Here is a 16,529-nt window from a genome sequence, read left to right as displayed (position 1 = left end):
GCAGCTGTCTGGTCCCCATGGAGGAAGACAATGATTTCCTCACCTCCTCCCACAAGGCGGGAAGAGTTAGGCAGTGGGCCTTTCAAGGTAAAGCAGTACCTTGGCCTGGGGCAGCATAAGCCGTGGACATTGACCGCAGTGGGAAATGGCCAATGACCTTCCCTCGGCCCTGGCAGCCACTCTCATTAAGCTTGGCCTCTTCCAGAAGGGGAAGGAGAGTCTGCAGGGAGATCCAGGGATACTTGGGCACAGGAAGCAGTTTTTGGACATCCCCCCACCCCCACCCCGCCCACCCCCCAACAAGAGCTTAGCAAGACATGATCAGCCTGGATTACAGCCGCCCTCATGTAACTGGGTTAAAGTGTTGGCCTACTTAGGCCCCTCCTGCAGTGGCCTCCTTCAAAGCTGATGAGGCCGATTAGGAAGCTATTTCTGAGCCCTAGTTGTGTACCCAGAAGCCCCGGGGCCTTCCTCCTGTGACAAGAAAGACAATAACTAAGGCTAGACAGCCAAGGGCAGAGTCTGCCCTGCCTGTGGGAGAGAAGGGCTGTCAGACCTCGTGTGTCCTTGTAAAAGAAGGAGTCAGATAATGTCAAGTCTAAGTGTCTGGATTTTAAACTTCAAAAACCCAAACCAACTAGTTTTCAGCCAAGGACCTTGTCCCATGTCTTTGCCATCTCCAGCCCTAGAGAGAGATGGTGGAGCGTCAAGTTGAAGCCTTCGATGATAATCACTAGCCTCGATTCAGTAGGAGGGCATTTGAGGGAGATTGTGATTTAACCTCTCTGAGCCTCAATTTACCCGTCTGTAAAATGGCAGTAATAATAGTACCTACCTCACAGAGCTGGGGGAGGATTGAATAGATAAGGCACTTGGCACGGGGCCGGCACATCGTCGGCACTGCTTCCGTCAATGTTAGATGCCATCTGCTGTCATTACCACCACTGCCACCGCCACCATTGCCATCCCCACCCTTATCCTCATCAGGACGTCAGCGTGAATGCCGAAGAGCTCTGTCTCTGGAGCCGGAATCCTAGCTCTGCCATTTTGTAGCCGGCTGGCCTTAGACAGTTGATAACTTCTTCAAACTAGATTCTCATGCTCTAAGATGGGAGCTTTATAAGGCTGTTGACAAGTGTGTACCGTGGTCCTTATCACACAGGAAGCACTCAGTGAAGGTTGGCTATTTTAATTACTTAAAAGGGGTGATCAAGACCAGTGGTTGCTGGGGGGCTGGGGTAGGGAGGGATAAATAGGTGAAGCACAGAGGCTTTTTAGGGCAGTGAAAGTGCTCTGTACAATACTATAATGGTAGACACGTGTCATTAAACATTGGTCCAAACTCATAGAATGTACAGCATCAAGAGTGAACCCTAATGTAAATGCTAGATTTTGGGTGATAATGACGTTATCGGTGTAGGTTCATCACTTGTAACGAATGTACCACTCTGGTGGGGGGAAATTGATAGTGGGAGGGAGGCTGTGTGCGGAGAGCAGGGTGGCAGGCACTGAGTATATGGGAACTCTCTATTACTGCTCAACTTTGCCGTGACCCTAAAACTGCTCTAAAATTACAGTCTATTTGAAAGGAAAGGAAAGCTAGATTGTTATAAATTTAGGATGTTAACCATAATCCCCACAGTAACCACAAGGAAGAGAAATGAAAGATACAGAAAAGGATGAGGGGATCAAAATGATTCACAAGAAAAAAATCCATCAGACACAAAAGAAGGCAGTACTGGAGGAAGTGAGGAACGAAAAGAGATATGCCATACAGAAGACATATAGCACACTAGCAGAAAAAAAAAAAAAATCCTTCATTATCAGTAATCACTAAACGTAAATGGGTTAACTTGCTATTTAAAAGAAAGATATTGGTAAAGTGGATGACAAAAAGACAAGCTCTAAGTACGAGCTGCTTACAAAATACTCAGTGTAGACCCAGAGACACAAATAGGTTGAACGTGAAAGGATGAGAAAGATACTCAGTGGAAACAGTGGTCGCCAAAAGAGAGCTGGGGTGGCTAAATCACAGCAGGCCAGATAGATTTTAAGTGAAAAGTTGTTCAAAGAGGCCAAGAAGAGCATTCTTGTTGGTAAAAGGATCAATTCATCAAGAAGATAAAACAATTATAAACATACACGCCAAACAACAGAAATTTAAGGGATATGAAGGAAACATTGACAGAATTGAAGGGAGAAATAGACAGTTCTACAAGAATAGAAACTTCTGTATCCTGCTTTATATAATGGATAGGACACTTAGTCAAGAGATCAATAAGGAATAGAGGACTTGAACAGCACTATAAACCACCTAGACGTCAAAGACATACACAGCATACTCTACCCAACGAGAGGAGAGCACACATTCTTCCCAAGTGTACACGGAACATCCTCCAGGATGGGCCATATGTTAGGCCAACAAGCAATTCTCAATAAATTTTAAGATATGGAAATCATACAAAGTATCTTCTCTGACCAAATGGAATGAAACTAGAAATCAATAACAGAAGGAAAACTGAAAAAAAAAAATAACTGAAAATATGTGGAAATTAAATAAGACACTCTTAACCAACGGATTAAAGAAGTCACCAGGGAAATTAGAAACTGCTCTGTGATGAATGAAAACACAACATACCAAAACTCACAGGATACAGTGAAGGGCACTGTTCAGAGTTGAATTTATAGCTGTAAATACTTACATTAAGAAGGAAGCTCTGAAATCAACACCCTAACTTTATACCTTGAGGAACTAGAAAAAGAAGAAAAAACTAAAGCTGAAGCCAACAGAGAGAAGGAAATAATAAAGATTAGGGCAGAGTTAAGTGAAAAAGAGAATAGAAAAAAAAAATAAAGTCAATGAAACCAATAGTTGGTTCTTTAAAAAGACTGACAAAATTGACAAAACTTGAGCCACACTAAGAAGAAAAAGACACAAATAACCAAAAATTGTAAATGAAAGCAGGGATATTACCACCAACCTTACAAAAATTATAAGAATTATCCGAGAACACTATAAGTAGTTGTATGCCAAAAAATTAGATAGTCTTCAGGAAATAGACAAGTTCCCAGAAACACATGAATTACCAAAGTTGCCCCCTGCCAAAAATAGAAAAGCTCAACAGACCTATAATAAGTAAAGAGATGGAATCAGAATCAAAAGCCTCCCAACCAGGAAAAACCCAGACTTCACTGGTGAGTTCTATCAAACATTTAAAGATTTGGCAGTAATCCTATTCAAACTCTTCCAAAAATAGAAGAGAAAGGAACACTTCCTAACACATTCTATAAAGCCAGCAGTGACCCAATACAATAGCCAAAGATACCATAAGAAAAGAAAACCATGGATCAGTATCCATTATGAGTATAGATACCAAAGTCCTCAGCAAAGTATCAGCAAACCAAATCCAACAGCTCATTAAGAGGATCATATCACATGACCAAGTAGAACTTATCCCAGAAATGAAGGGGTCATTCAAGATAAGAAAAATCAACCAATGGGGCTCCTGGGTGGCTCAGCTGGTTAGGTGTCTCACTCTTGATCTCAGCTCAGGTCTTGATCTCAGGATCGTGAGTTCAAGCCCTGCGTTGGGCTCCACACTGGATAGGGAGCGTACTTAAAAAAAAAAAAAAAAAAAAAATCAACCAGTGTAGTACACCACATCAAGAGAAGAAAGGAGAAGTGATCATTTCAAAAGGCAAAAAAGGCATTTGACAAAAGTCAGCATGCTTTCATGACAAAAACATCGAACAAACTAAGAATAGAAGGCAAGTACCTCAACGTGATAAAGGGCATTTATGAGAAACCCACAGCTAACATCATACCCAGTAGTGAAAGACTGAAAGTTATCCCCCTGAGATGAGAAGCAAGACAATAATGCCTGCTTTCACCTCTGCTATTCAACATTGGAAGTCCTAGCCAGAGTAATTAGGCTGAGAAAGAAACAAAAGACACCCAAAATGGAAAGGAAGAAGTAAAACTATATTTGCAGGTGAAATGATTCTCTCTATAGAATCCCATAACACACACACACACACACACACACACACACACACACGCACACACACTACTAGTGTATAATTAAGAAAGGAAGGAAGGGAGGGAGGAAGGAAGACAAGGATAGTTTAGTTGCAGGATATAAGATCAATGCACAAAAATCAGTGGTGTTTCTATATGCCAATAATGAACGATCTAAAAAGGAAGTTGAGAGAAACAATTCCATTTATAATAGCATCCAAAAGAATAAGATTCCTAGGAATAAATTTAACCAAGGAGGTAAAAGGCTTGTTACTGAAAGCTATAAAATATTTCTGAAAGAAATGAAGACTTAAATGGGAGGGCATCTCGTGCTCGTGCATTGGAAGACTTAATATTGAGATGGCAACAGTCCCGAAAGCAATCTACAGGTTCAAAGCAATCCCCATCAGAAGTCCAATGGCCTTTTTTTTTTTTTTTTTTTTTTTTTTTTGCAGAAATGGAAAGGCCAACCCTCAAATGTATAAGAAATCTCAAGGATCCTTGAATAACTCAAACAATAGTGAAAAAGAAAAACAAGGCAGGGGGGACTCACACCTCCCAATTTCAAGACTTACTACAAAACTAGAGTGATCAAAACAGCGTGGTACTGGCATAAGGGTAGATATATAGAACAAGGAAATAGAATTGAGAGTCCAGAAATAAATCCAAACCTCTATGATCAATTGATTTTCAACAGGGGTGACCAGACCATTCCATGGGGAAAAGAACAGCTTTTTCAGCAAACAGTATCAGGACAACCGGATAACCATGTTCAAAAGAATGAAATTGGGGCCTCTGCCTCAAACCACATGTGAACATTAACCCAAAATAGATCAACAACCTAAATAGAAGGGCTAAAACGATGAGAAGAAAACATAGGGGTAAATCTTTATGACCTAGCACTTGGCAATTGATTCTTAGGTTTGACACCAAAAACATGAGCAACAAAATAAAAACATAGATACATTGGATTTTGTCAAAACTAGGAAGTTTTGTTCATCAAAGGACATTATAAAGAATGTGAAAAAGACCAACTACAGAGTGGGAGAAAATATTTTCAAATTATTTTCAAATTATTTCTCTGATAAGGGTTTAATATCCAATATACATACACACACACACACACACACACACACACACACACACACACACACACACACACACATATATATATATACCAGTATACATATGTATGTATCCCATTACAACTCAACAAAAGACAACCCAATTAAAAACTGGGTGAAGGATTTGAATAGACATTTCTCCAAAGAAGATCTACAAATGGGCCAATTAGCACATGAAAAGGTGTTTCAACCTCAATGGTCATTAACGAAATGCAAATCAAAATCACTGTGAGATATTAGTTTGCACCCACGAGGGTGACCATGATCAGACAGACACTAACGGGTATTGGTGAGGATGTGGCGAAATTGGAACCTGCATACACGACTGGTGGGAAAAGTTTGATGGTTCCTGAAAAAGGTAAACATAGAATGACCATATGAGCCAGCAACTCCATGCCTAAGTATATACCCAAGAGAAATGAAAATGTATGTGCACACAGAAACTTTGACACAAATGTTTATGGCAGCGCTATTCAAAAGAGGCAAATGTTTGAAACAGCCCAAATGTTCATCAGTGGATGAATGGATAAGCCAGTTTGTGATATAGCCATACAATGAAATATCATTCAACCATAAAATATCAGTCAGCCATGACTTAGACTGACCTCAAACACGTTATGCTAAGTTAAAGGCACCAGTGACAGAAGGTCACATTTCGTATGTCCCCATGTGTATGATATATATCCAGGGTATGTAAATTCTGGGAGAGACCAAAAGAAGATTAGAGGTTACTTAGGGGATGGGTGAGGGGAGAAGGGGGAGTGACCTCTTATGGGGATGGGGTGTTTTTATGGATCGATGAAAAAGTTTTAAACTACAGAGAGCTTGTGGTTGCACGGTGTTGTAAATCCACTAAATACTGCAGAATTGTGTGCTTTAAAGTGGTTCATTGTACGTTACGTGAATTTCACCTCAATAAAAGACAACGTCAAACAAAGGAGGTGAAAAGAAGGCAGTTTCTTTTTACCTCTCAAGTGTCCTGTTTGCAGGACTCACTCTGTAGCCTTCCTTAGAACCAAGGGGGTCGTCTGCACTTCCCCAGCCTTGGGCTATTAGCGATTTCGATTTGACCTTCTCCAAGGCCACAGATTCTTCTGCAGTGGGACGAACCCAAACGGGGGAAGAAGGAGCCAGTTCGGCCCATCTACCCCACCGGAGCAATCCCATCCTACTTGAGCAGCCATATTAACCCCATGCCCCCTTTCCACCCCCATCATTCATGTGTACCACGGACCACGTCTGCTGGGCAAGGTAAACCCAAACCAGGTCACCAAGGGGCATGGCTTCATGTACAGGGATGACTATGGCCACCCACCACTGTCCCTGACCACAGTTCTGGGAAAGGGGCCGTGGCCGAGGCCAATGCCAGCAGGGTGGCAAGGTCTCCATGCAGAGTTCCTGGAATTCATCTGAATGTCTGAAGTGGAGAAAGTTTAGGGAAATGTGTGCATTACTCACGCTAGTACTGCCCTTCCAAAAAGATGGGGGTTTCCAGCTCTTTCCAGGCCCAAGACGCCCTTCCTACTCTGCCAGGATGTGTGGGAGTGGGGCATGATTGCCCCATCCAGCTGTTTGCTCAACCCGTCTCCTGTGCTGATGCGCACCGATCCACCTCTATGGGTTGACACCTACCCTAACCTTGGATCCTTCCAGAAGACCGCTGAGACGGAAATGCTGGTTCGATGAAAAGTGACTAGAGCAACTCCTAGTTTCCAAATCTGCCTGGTGTTTAGGCCACGACTCCAGCCTAAAGCAGCTTCCTGTCGGTTCAGATGTGATTTACCTGCTCTCTTGTGTACCGGTTGTGTTTCCTGTTTTACAATAATCCAAACTGAATACTGCCTTCCTGCCTTCCTGGCCTACGTAGCAGGGGAAAGTCACCCCGAGAGGGACTCTGATTTTCCGCGCTGGCTGGGTCATCCATACCATCCTCTCCTGCTCCGTGAATAGATTTTTTTCCTTTGGCTCCTCGGGCCTCCAGGATTCTTAGCGCCAACAGCCTAGTCCATGCTGTTTTCTCTCTCTCCCGGTCATGGGAAGGGCCCGGAGCCTTTGAGAGGCAGCTTTGCAGTGAGAAGAACAACTCTCCACCACCAAATGCCATTCCACATGCACGTAAACCTACTTCTTCTATGAGCACACATTTTCTTTCTCAACCAGCTAGCGCATTGCCGCCAGGGAGCAGGACAGCTGGGGAGGGCCACAGGGGAAGGGACAACTCTGCTCGGGTGCCCCTCTGAGGTGGAAGTCAGTTAGGGGGGCCCTATAAAGCCAGCCCGATGTTGCCTGGGCCCTGGTCTGAACGACCTTCCCCAACTAGACCAAATTTGGATGCCCCCCACAACTCTTAAGCTCCGAGGGGACTGTTCGTTTGTTTTTATGACATTAACACTATCATCATTCTCAAGCCAAGCAAGGGGCCATGCCTCTGTGGGGACAGGCACACAGGAAATATTGATGGATCACGTTGAGCCTGACATTTGGGAGGAAAAGGCCAGAATGGAAAAAGAGATGAGATGACAGCTTGCCAAAGGCCCTCAAATTACCTGGGCAGGTTGGGGCTCCAGCCGTGGTTTTCAGATTGTCCCGTGGGACCTGGCGTTCTGTTGGAACTGATCCAAGATTCCGTACACATTCGCTTCAAAAAAAAAAAAAAAATGTGTATAAACGTATGGTATTTAAAAACTGTAATACAACCTGAAAGAAACCCCTAATGCATACCTAATGTTGTACCTCCGGAATTGCAGTCGAACACCCACCAGTGGGTTTAGTGGGAGATGTCGGGTGGCCTTGTTTCTGTTCAAACCTCAGGATCGATGCGTTTCCTGCCTGAACTTCTTGTAGGCCTCGCCAGGCCTGGATCAGAAGGTGGTGACTGCACCAGGATTTCATGGTTTAGGTCTGGACATACCCACTGTCCTAAAACTATAGGAGTAAGATATCCCCTCTTCTCTGTGCAAATCAGAACCTTCTTGCTGTCGGGCAGGCCATACAGAGTACAGAAATGAATGGGGTGCTGAGGCTCCGCCTCCATCATCTGTTGCCCCGATTATAAATTTTTATAGTCATCAACACAGCCTTGTTGTCCTCATTAGCTTTCTAAGGAACCGGTGTGCATCTGTAATTTGGAACAACAAAATACCGCTTTTAATCTCGTATCTTTAACATAATGAGATGTCAGCTGAGATTTTGATTAAAAAGCAAAGAGAGTCTTCCACCATGGAGGGAGACCAAAGGCTAAGCAAATGGCTGGCCCCTTGTGACTCAGCTGTGTCCTTCTAGAATGGGAGCTCACGCTCAAGGACGCCAGGGCAGTTGGTGAGCACAGAGGCACGTCTTGCAGCCACCACCCAGCTGCGCGCTCCAGACTTAGCGCACCCTATATCTAACCTCTGTCGGGCTAATGTGATCATTTGTCATGATGGAAATCTGCAAGCACAGGTCAGTGTTCAGTTATATAAGGCACATGGCCTCTACCAGGCCTCTGGGCCGGTTCACTGAAACCATTTGAGATAGTCGGTGCAATACGAACATGATCTATTCAGGGTCATTTTTAAATCCATTTGTAACCAAGTTCTCAGGACGAGGTAGTCTGGCTTCAGAAGAGTGCTTCGTTAGGATCTAAGGCAATTTCCTCCCCGTCTTGAAGGATTTCTTTTCACAGGCCTGGGGTCTGATCAGGAGATTGTCCTACAAGCTATTGGATCAAGGGAGGCCTTTTAACATAGGAGCCCAAGCCGTCTCCACAGGGCCCGCCTCGTGTGCATCCCCCCCCCCCCCCCCATAAAGCTATTGCTCCTGCAGGCGAAAGCCTGGGCAAACAGGGGGAAGCTGCGATGGCTGAGCCCACACCCACACGTGTCTTGGCTCCTGTGGTCAGAGCTGCAGGAAGGGGGAGAAGCCATTCTCTGAATGGGCGGCCATTCACTAGCTCTCCCGACCGGCAGCTCTGAATGTGTGTGTGATTTCACCACAGCTGATTGCCCCCAGCTCTACCGATGGGACCCCTTGGGCATGAGGGTGTTTTCCATCAACAGAGAGGAACGGCCGTGCCGCTCCTCCGAAGCAGTGGAGCTATTTCCAAGGTGCCTAGCGGGGCATGACATCTAGGGAGGAAATGCTGAAGCTCTGCGAAGAATTTAGGTAGGTGGAGTGTGATTATTGAAGTTGAAATCTGTCCAGACCATTGAGTTAACCACTAATGTGATAAAAAACGAAGGCTGTGGGCTCGTGCAATTACTTCGTTCTACCTGAGCCTATTAATATTGTCTAAATCATTACAAAAAAAAAAAAAAATCCCATGTACCATTAACCATGAATGATGGAACTGGATAAACCTCGAGCAGATGGCCGCCTTAATGGAGCGCCATTCAACACTGCAGTAGTCCTCCGGGATCTGAGATGGCTGTTTTTAGCCACTGTGATTGACATCAGCACGTGTCACCAAATTCACACGGGCAGCGGGGCTTTGGGGCAATGCAACAGAAAATCCGCCCGTGTGCATTCACGAGCAATTAATCCTGAAATATGCATGGGACGGCGTAGGATTTAGCACTGAGACAGCAAATGATTTAGAAAGAGCCCGAGGTATTCGAGCAATGTCCCCGGTGGCCTTTCCACGGGGGAAGAGATAAGGCAACAGCTGGGAGAGAGGTGGCCCACGAAGAGCTCGCCTTCTCTCGATGCAGGCCCTTAGCTGGCCCGGGGAGGTCAGCAGCACCAGCTGCCTTGCCCTCTACACAGATGGTTTCCCCAAGCTCGGGCTGGGAGTAGAGCTCATCTCCTGCCACTCCGGAACTGGAGAAGTAACTGGGGACACGTTTTGAGTGTATGGTAGGCCTAGTGTGTGTGTGAGTGTGTACCTGCTCCGAGCAGCCACATCTGGGGCGTTTTCAGATTCCGTCCCTCCCGTGCCGAGAACATGGCAAAGCCTTGAGGGCAGGAGAGAAGAAAGGCTTCCCACCTCCTGAGATGCTCTCGCCGGGATAGCACTGCTAACTTGCCCCCACCAGCTCGCCAGAGGGAAACACCTGTTGATAACACACCGTCCAGAAGGAATCTGGAGCTGCATAAGCCCGGCTATGCTACCACCGGACTTCACGTCTGATGCTCGCCCCAGGTCCGAGGCCAGGGCGGACCGTCCAATAAAGGCTGGACTCAGTCACCAAGCCAGGCTAGAGGGCCAGGCACAAGGAGGCCACAGGCAAATCATAGGGGAAGTGGGGAGCAGCTGCGGGTGGGTGAGGTTTCCCGAGTGCCGGTTTGGAAAGAAAGCGGCATCAGCTCCGTTTCCAAGTCTTCGACGGTTAGCGTTGTAACAAGAAGCCCCCACAGGACCAACAGCCTTACGATGAGGCAGGCAGGTTAAAGAAAGAGACACCAAACGGTAACTCAGTTTTAACGTTTTATTGGGTAAATGATTTTAAAGATAGTAACAATAGTGTCAAAACTACTACAATATCTTTCCACAGCCATACCTTACAGACCCACATAAACCTTCTCATTTTTTTCCTCTCGTTCAGTTTTAATATTTTCAAGCTATACATATCATATAAAATGCCCATTTCCAATAGTTTCTTCAAACTATTAAGCAATTAAATGTGGAAGGAAGGAGGATCTAGTTATACTTGGAGGGGGTTTCAGGTAATCTGCGATGTCTCACTGTAATCCAAAAACAGGTTACTAAGAAAGAAAGAAGGAAAAGAAGAGCTACCCCAGGTAGCTTTTGCTCATTACGAGTCTCACCACTGTATCACCAAGAACTCTGTATGCTGGTGACGGATTCAAAGTAATTTCGGGGAACATACAAAACACTAAAATAACTTAGAAACTAGATCCAAATATTTCAAAAGTAATCGACTTTGATATACAAAAACAGTCAGAGGTGGTTACAAAAGTTTGTTTTCTCAGTGCGTCTATGTACCAGCGCAGTTACTGGGTCCAGAGCAAAATAAAAGGTTTCTCTTCTTCTGAAACAGTAATAAAAAACAAGGAAAACAGATCTTTGTATATAAAGGATCAATGCTGGTCTTCAGAATAATGTAATCGGAAACCCTTAAATCTAGAGGCACACAACGGGTTTCTGCTTTTAAAAAATAAAAGGAAAGTCACCAGTTTATTTCAATGGAGGAGGTGCTCACACCCCTCAAATAAACTTAATTCAATTGAACATCAACTAGCAAAAATCACTTAGAAACTGTACAAAAATAAAAAAGTTAACACATTTAATCCTGCAAGGTTTTTGTAAGGACTGGAAGGCAGGCTTTTGGAGCAGCATTTGGGCATGGCTGGGGGCTTCTTTGGTTTGATCTAACACACGTAAGAGATGGAACCTACTCCAGATGACAGTTTCAAATTTCCTGCACATTTGAAGACATGGAAAGAGGCCGGTATACAAACTTCTGGTGTGCTGGGCATTGGGACTGTGTGTACTGGACTAGAAACTCTTACACCTGCTTGAAGGGGGAGGGGGGACCGAGAGCAAGCCTTGCACGTTCCTCCATCAAGTACACCGACCTCTCATGGTTAGGGGAGACTGGGGTGGGTGGGAGCACACTCTCGTGCAGTCCGAAGGCCACTTAATGGGGGTTGGGGTGGGCTAGGGTGGTGGTGGGGGGCAATTGTTCTTTTAGAATCTGGTACCTGGCTGACTTTAAGAACAAGAAAACCTTCCAGAAACGGAAGCCTTTTGCTACATACCAAAGTAAAACGCGTACTGTTTTCCCAGAGGAAAAAAAAATACCCAGTTGCATTTGAGAAACAAAACACAGAAATGGAACTAATTAACATTTAAAAGGGGGGGCAATGTAAACTTTGTGCTACTCAAATGAAGTTCAAGTATTACTTCTGAGCTGTTTAAAGATCACTGAACTTATACGATATTCTGGTGATGAGAGTGCAATTCACATTTGTGTTTCTGGACAAATAAACCACAACTGGCTGAAACACAACCTGTGCAACCAGAATCTTCGTCTGAGTTAAAGACACATGCTACATATTTCAACATGATCCAAGTTCATTCAAACCACAGACTTAACAGCTTTGTACTATACGATGAAGGTGAAAGGGTCTAGCGTTTTTCTGTTTGAAGCACACCATTACAGTTTGCAGGACACCCTTTACGCTACAAAGTCTTTTTAGTCAACAGCTATTTAGAGACAAAAAAAAAATGCACTGTGCATTAATTTGAAAACAAAAGGAGACAAAACTATCCTTTTCCCCCAAGCCATGGTGGGAAATATTGCTGACCTTGTCCTCTGAAGCCTGCAGGATGGTTATTTCTTCAGTATAACATTATTACAACTGGTAAGAAAAAATCTGTAGAACATCTGCATATATCAAGAATTTTTTAAAAATCTGATATGATTTTTAGAGTCCGCACGACCAGTCACGTGACCTGCTCAAGATTGATTAGCACCGTTAAATACATAAACACACATATGTATGTATGTACGTGTAAGTAAATGTATACACACACACATATGTATGTCATAGATCTTTTCTTTGAAAAACAACAACAACTTCTAACCATGAGCTCACCCAGGACAAGGAGCCTGTTGAACTGATGAGATGATGGATAAGATGGGTCAATATTGGTCTATTTTGTCTCTCTTCAGTTTGCTTGTTTTATTTACTTTTTTTTTTTTTTGCAGCAGACAATATCATTCAGCTTGTGCTCAGTTTCCCTATAAGGGCAAGAAAAAGTTTCCATCAGGTAGCCACCTGGTTTTGTGCTGAAAGACGAATCTGCTCCAAAACTGCTCCCAAGGAGAAACAAAAGGACTCAAGATCCCTTGCTATAGCCCAAGAGCTAGCTTTCTCTGACTAATCTCTAGGTGTAGTGGAACTGGCTACCAGGATTGCATTTCAGGCTAACAACTGGCTTCTTAGTTAAGGCATCACAACTGAAAATGGTTATTTCAACAACCGGCGCTGTGGATGAAGGAATACCACCAAACCTCTAAGGACTCTGACCAAAATGAAAGCAGTTTCCTCTGCCACAGTGGCAAGCGGAGGGAATTCAGGCAATCAGCGCACCAACTAGCAAAAGGGTTTTGAATTCGGAACTAGCAGTCTGTCACTTGTCACAGCCGACTCTAGGTATAAGCTCCGCCATTTTGATTTTCAGTGACATCTCAAGAGTTTTAGACTACATATTCTGCACCACACTTAAATTCATCACTTGATATACAGGTTTCCTGTTGGAAAAAAATTACACACACACACACACACACACACACACACACACACACACACACACACTATAGGAAAATGAAGGTAATCTTTCTCCAGAATCATCTGTCATTTTTCCTGGGGATAGACACACGGACCTCCTACTCTTCCTGACGTTGGGAAGTTGTCTTTGTATGCACCGTGGGAAGACCAGCCCTGCAAATGGGCTGGGGTCTAACAACTCTGTCATTTCTAAATGCCGGCTCCATTTTCATAGGTGTAATGTAACATCTTATCAACATAGTAAATGTGTTTCTATCAAAAGTATGTAGTGCAGAAAGACTCCAGTCTTATCCCCATGACAAACATTATCTGAAATCATGGCATATATGAACTTTTGTTTCACTAGATTATCTTTACTATTTCTTTAAATAGTCACTAAAATTGTCTCCGGCCAATCATGATTTGTTGAAACCTAAAGCTAACAGGTTTAAATTAATATATAATAGACAAATGTCTCTTTTTGGTTATTTGCTCAAGATAAATTTTTTCACCTTAAAAAAATACTTAAGAGTAAGGAATTCATCTAATCTGCTGTTTCACATATAGACACAATAAAATTTTATAAGAATATTTCTCTAAATTGCCTTTTTCCCCCCTAACCTCTCTTAATTCCATTTAATTATATTCTTCTCAAAGGCACTAAATTCTCTATCTGCTCTCTTCCTGATATTTGCTGCTCTTCAAAATGATTTCTGTAGCATATCTGAAAGGTAGCTTGTACTTTCTTAAAACAGTGTTGTAGTTTGTTAAGTTGGTTCTATAAAGTGATGAAGCTGTCTCTTCTATGATAACCAGCACAATAGGAATAAATGATTTCTCACTCTCTGTGACAAGCTCTATCATGGACCTTTGCATGTTCTCTACTAGAACTAAAGTTCATATATTTTAACCATGGGAAAAACACCGAAGGAGTGAAGACCCACATACTAAGCTCTCATAGCAAAACGCGTATTAGACAAATTCAAGAGTAATATACAAATACCTGAATTTGATATGAATTGCTCCCAAACTCAGCTATCAAAAATTCTCTATCTTACCGAGGAAAAACTAGAGAAAAACCTAAATAAAATCCTTTAAAACCACACAATTTCTTCCATCCACAGTTGAAAGAAGGAGGGAAGAGAAGACAGAAGGAAGGAAAGAAGACAGGAGGGAAGGCAAGAAGGACAGAAAGACAGAAACCTGATCGAGAGAGCAAAGCAAAATTCTACATAATATGGCAAGGAAAGAAAACCCCAAAAGTTATATATGCTGCAAAAAAAAAAAAAAAATCAATGATCTAAAATAATAAAACAGAACCTTCTTAACAAATGCCATTTTCCTACCCGTTACCATGATGATCTTAACTGATGATGTCCAAGCTTCATCATGGCAACGGAAACTATCATCATAAAATGGTACAGTAAAAGAGATAGCTAGACCAAGAAGGGGCAGGGTCTCCTGGGAAGAGGTCTGCAGAGAGGCCCAGTGACTGGCTGTGCGGCTCAGTGTCAGGAATAATGGTTGTATGGCGGAAGGGGATGCCCAATGCCATTTTGGAAATGATGATGCTGGCGATGAGCAAGGTATTCAGCATAGCTCAGGGTCATCTTTTCACTACGGTACCTGAAAAAGTCAGGGAAGAGACAAAGTTAACATCAAGAAATAGATGACACGCCAATGTCAGAGCTAGGAGGGACCTTAGAGATAACTTTACAGATCTGGAGAGACAGAGGTCCAGAGAGAAGTCGTGACTGGCCCAGTGCCACACAACCAAGTGGCGAAGCTGAGATCCGAACCCGGGAATTCAAAGTCTAAGTCCAGTGCTCTTTCTGCTCTACTGCTCCCGGTTTCAGTCATTCTAGAAATTTCCATGCCCAGCCCCCTCCACCAGCCCCAGCCTGCTAGCGGGAAGGAACAGAGGAAAGCCAACCTGTTGCCGTTGTGCACACATCTCATTCACTTGACTGTTCTTTCTTCCAGGACCTTCCCTCTTTGTCCATTCCCTTCCCTTCATCCACGCATCTACTCAGGCCTTGCCATTTGGTAAGAACAGCAACAACGAAATGCTTTTCCTAGTACTGGTATCCCGAACCCTCTCTTTCCCCATCTCTGGCTCTCCTTTTACCCCCTCACTTCTCAAAAGTGTAACGTGGCGTTTTCTGCCTTCAGCCCTTCATCTCATGCTGCTCCTCAGCCCCGTGTTCCTTGGCTCCTGCCACTCTTCCACGGAAGCTGCTCTTTCAGAAGGTCACCCCTGCTCCTGCTTGACGTCTCCATTAGGAGCCCACGCACCACTCCCTTCCTGAAGCTCCCCTGTGTCGTGGGCTCTGCACCTCCACACGTCCTTTGTTCTCCCCCTCCACCCCCGCCACCACTGTCGCCCAGACTGCTTCTTATCTGACTATGCCTCCTACTCCTGCCTGCTAGGATTTTCCGGTGTTTCTGCCTTCAGTTTTTTTGAACCTCTACTCTCTGTGCCCCCTCGGGGAGCCCTACCTTTATCGCTTCAGCTACAACCTCTTCACAGATGATCCCAAATCACCATCTCTTGCCACAAGTTCTATCTGCGTACACTTCTGGTGACATATGGGACATTTCTATATACAGATACCTCAGGAAGCACTTCAAATCCAGAATCAATGCTGAAACGTAACTCTCCTCCTGCGGTCCCTCCCTTGGCTAAAGGGTGCTTTGGTGCCTTGGTGCTTTTCATCTAGAGGAAAGCCTTGACCTGTTCTTCTTCCCTACTTCTGAATGATGACTAAGTCCTTTTGTTGCTTCCAGTGTTTTCTCGTCTGTTTGCTCCTTTCTTCCCACCCCACTGCCACAGTTCTTATTAAGGCTTCCCACTCACCTCCTTTGGATGGCTGCCCCAGATTCGTAGGTAATAGCAATGTCTCCTAACTCCTTTTCCTGTGTCCCATTCCAATCTTACACCTCCCCAAATCCATCTGCTTCAAACCCTTCAGTGGCTACTTACTGCCTCTAGAATCAGGTCTACGCTTCCTAGCCGGGAAGTCAATGCCCTCCATGATATGACCCAACCCACCCTCTGGGCCATGTTTCACTCCCATGACCACCTTCTGTATGTACCCTGAAAGACCGGCCAAATCAGACTGTTGAACCTTCCCCAGAATTTGGCTCTATACTTCACCACCCGCATGCCTTGA

General features: G+C 44.1%; 1 protein-coding gene across 1 annotated transcript in view; it reads right to left on the bottom strand.

Moving 5' to 3' along the window:
- Positions 1–10,533: 10,533 nt before the first annotated feature.
- AMMECR1 (AMMECR nuclear protein 1) overlaps positions 10,534–16,529 on the bottom strand; it is a 110,817-nt gene continuing 104,821 nt past the window's right edge. Inside the window, exon 6 of the mRNA XM_027607731.2 lies at positions 10,534–14,982. Coding sequence (XP_027463532.1) covers positions 14,868–14,982 — 115 coding nt within the window. The 3' untranslated portion in view covers positions 10,534–14,867. The remainder of the gene's footprint in view (positions 14,983–16,529) is intronic.

This window comes from Zalophus californianus, chromosome X (assembly GCF_009762305.2).
Source record: "Zalophus californianus isolate mZalCal1 chromosome X, mZalCal1.pri.v2, whole genome shotgun sequence".
In the NCBI taxonomy this organism is placed as follows: domain Eukaryota; kingdom Metazoa; phylum Chordata; class Mammalia; order Carnivora; family Otariidae; genus Zalophus; species Zalophus californianus.
This window is presented reverse-complemented; position numbering and strand designations above follow the sequence as displayed.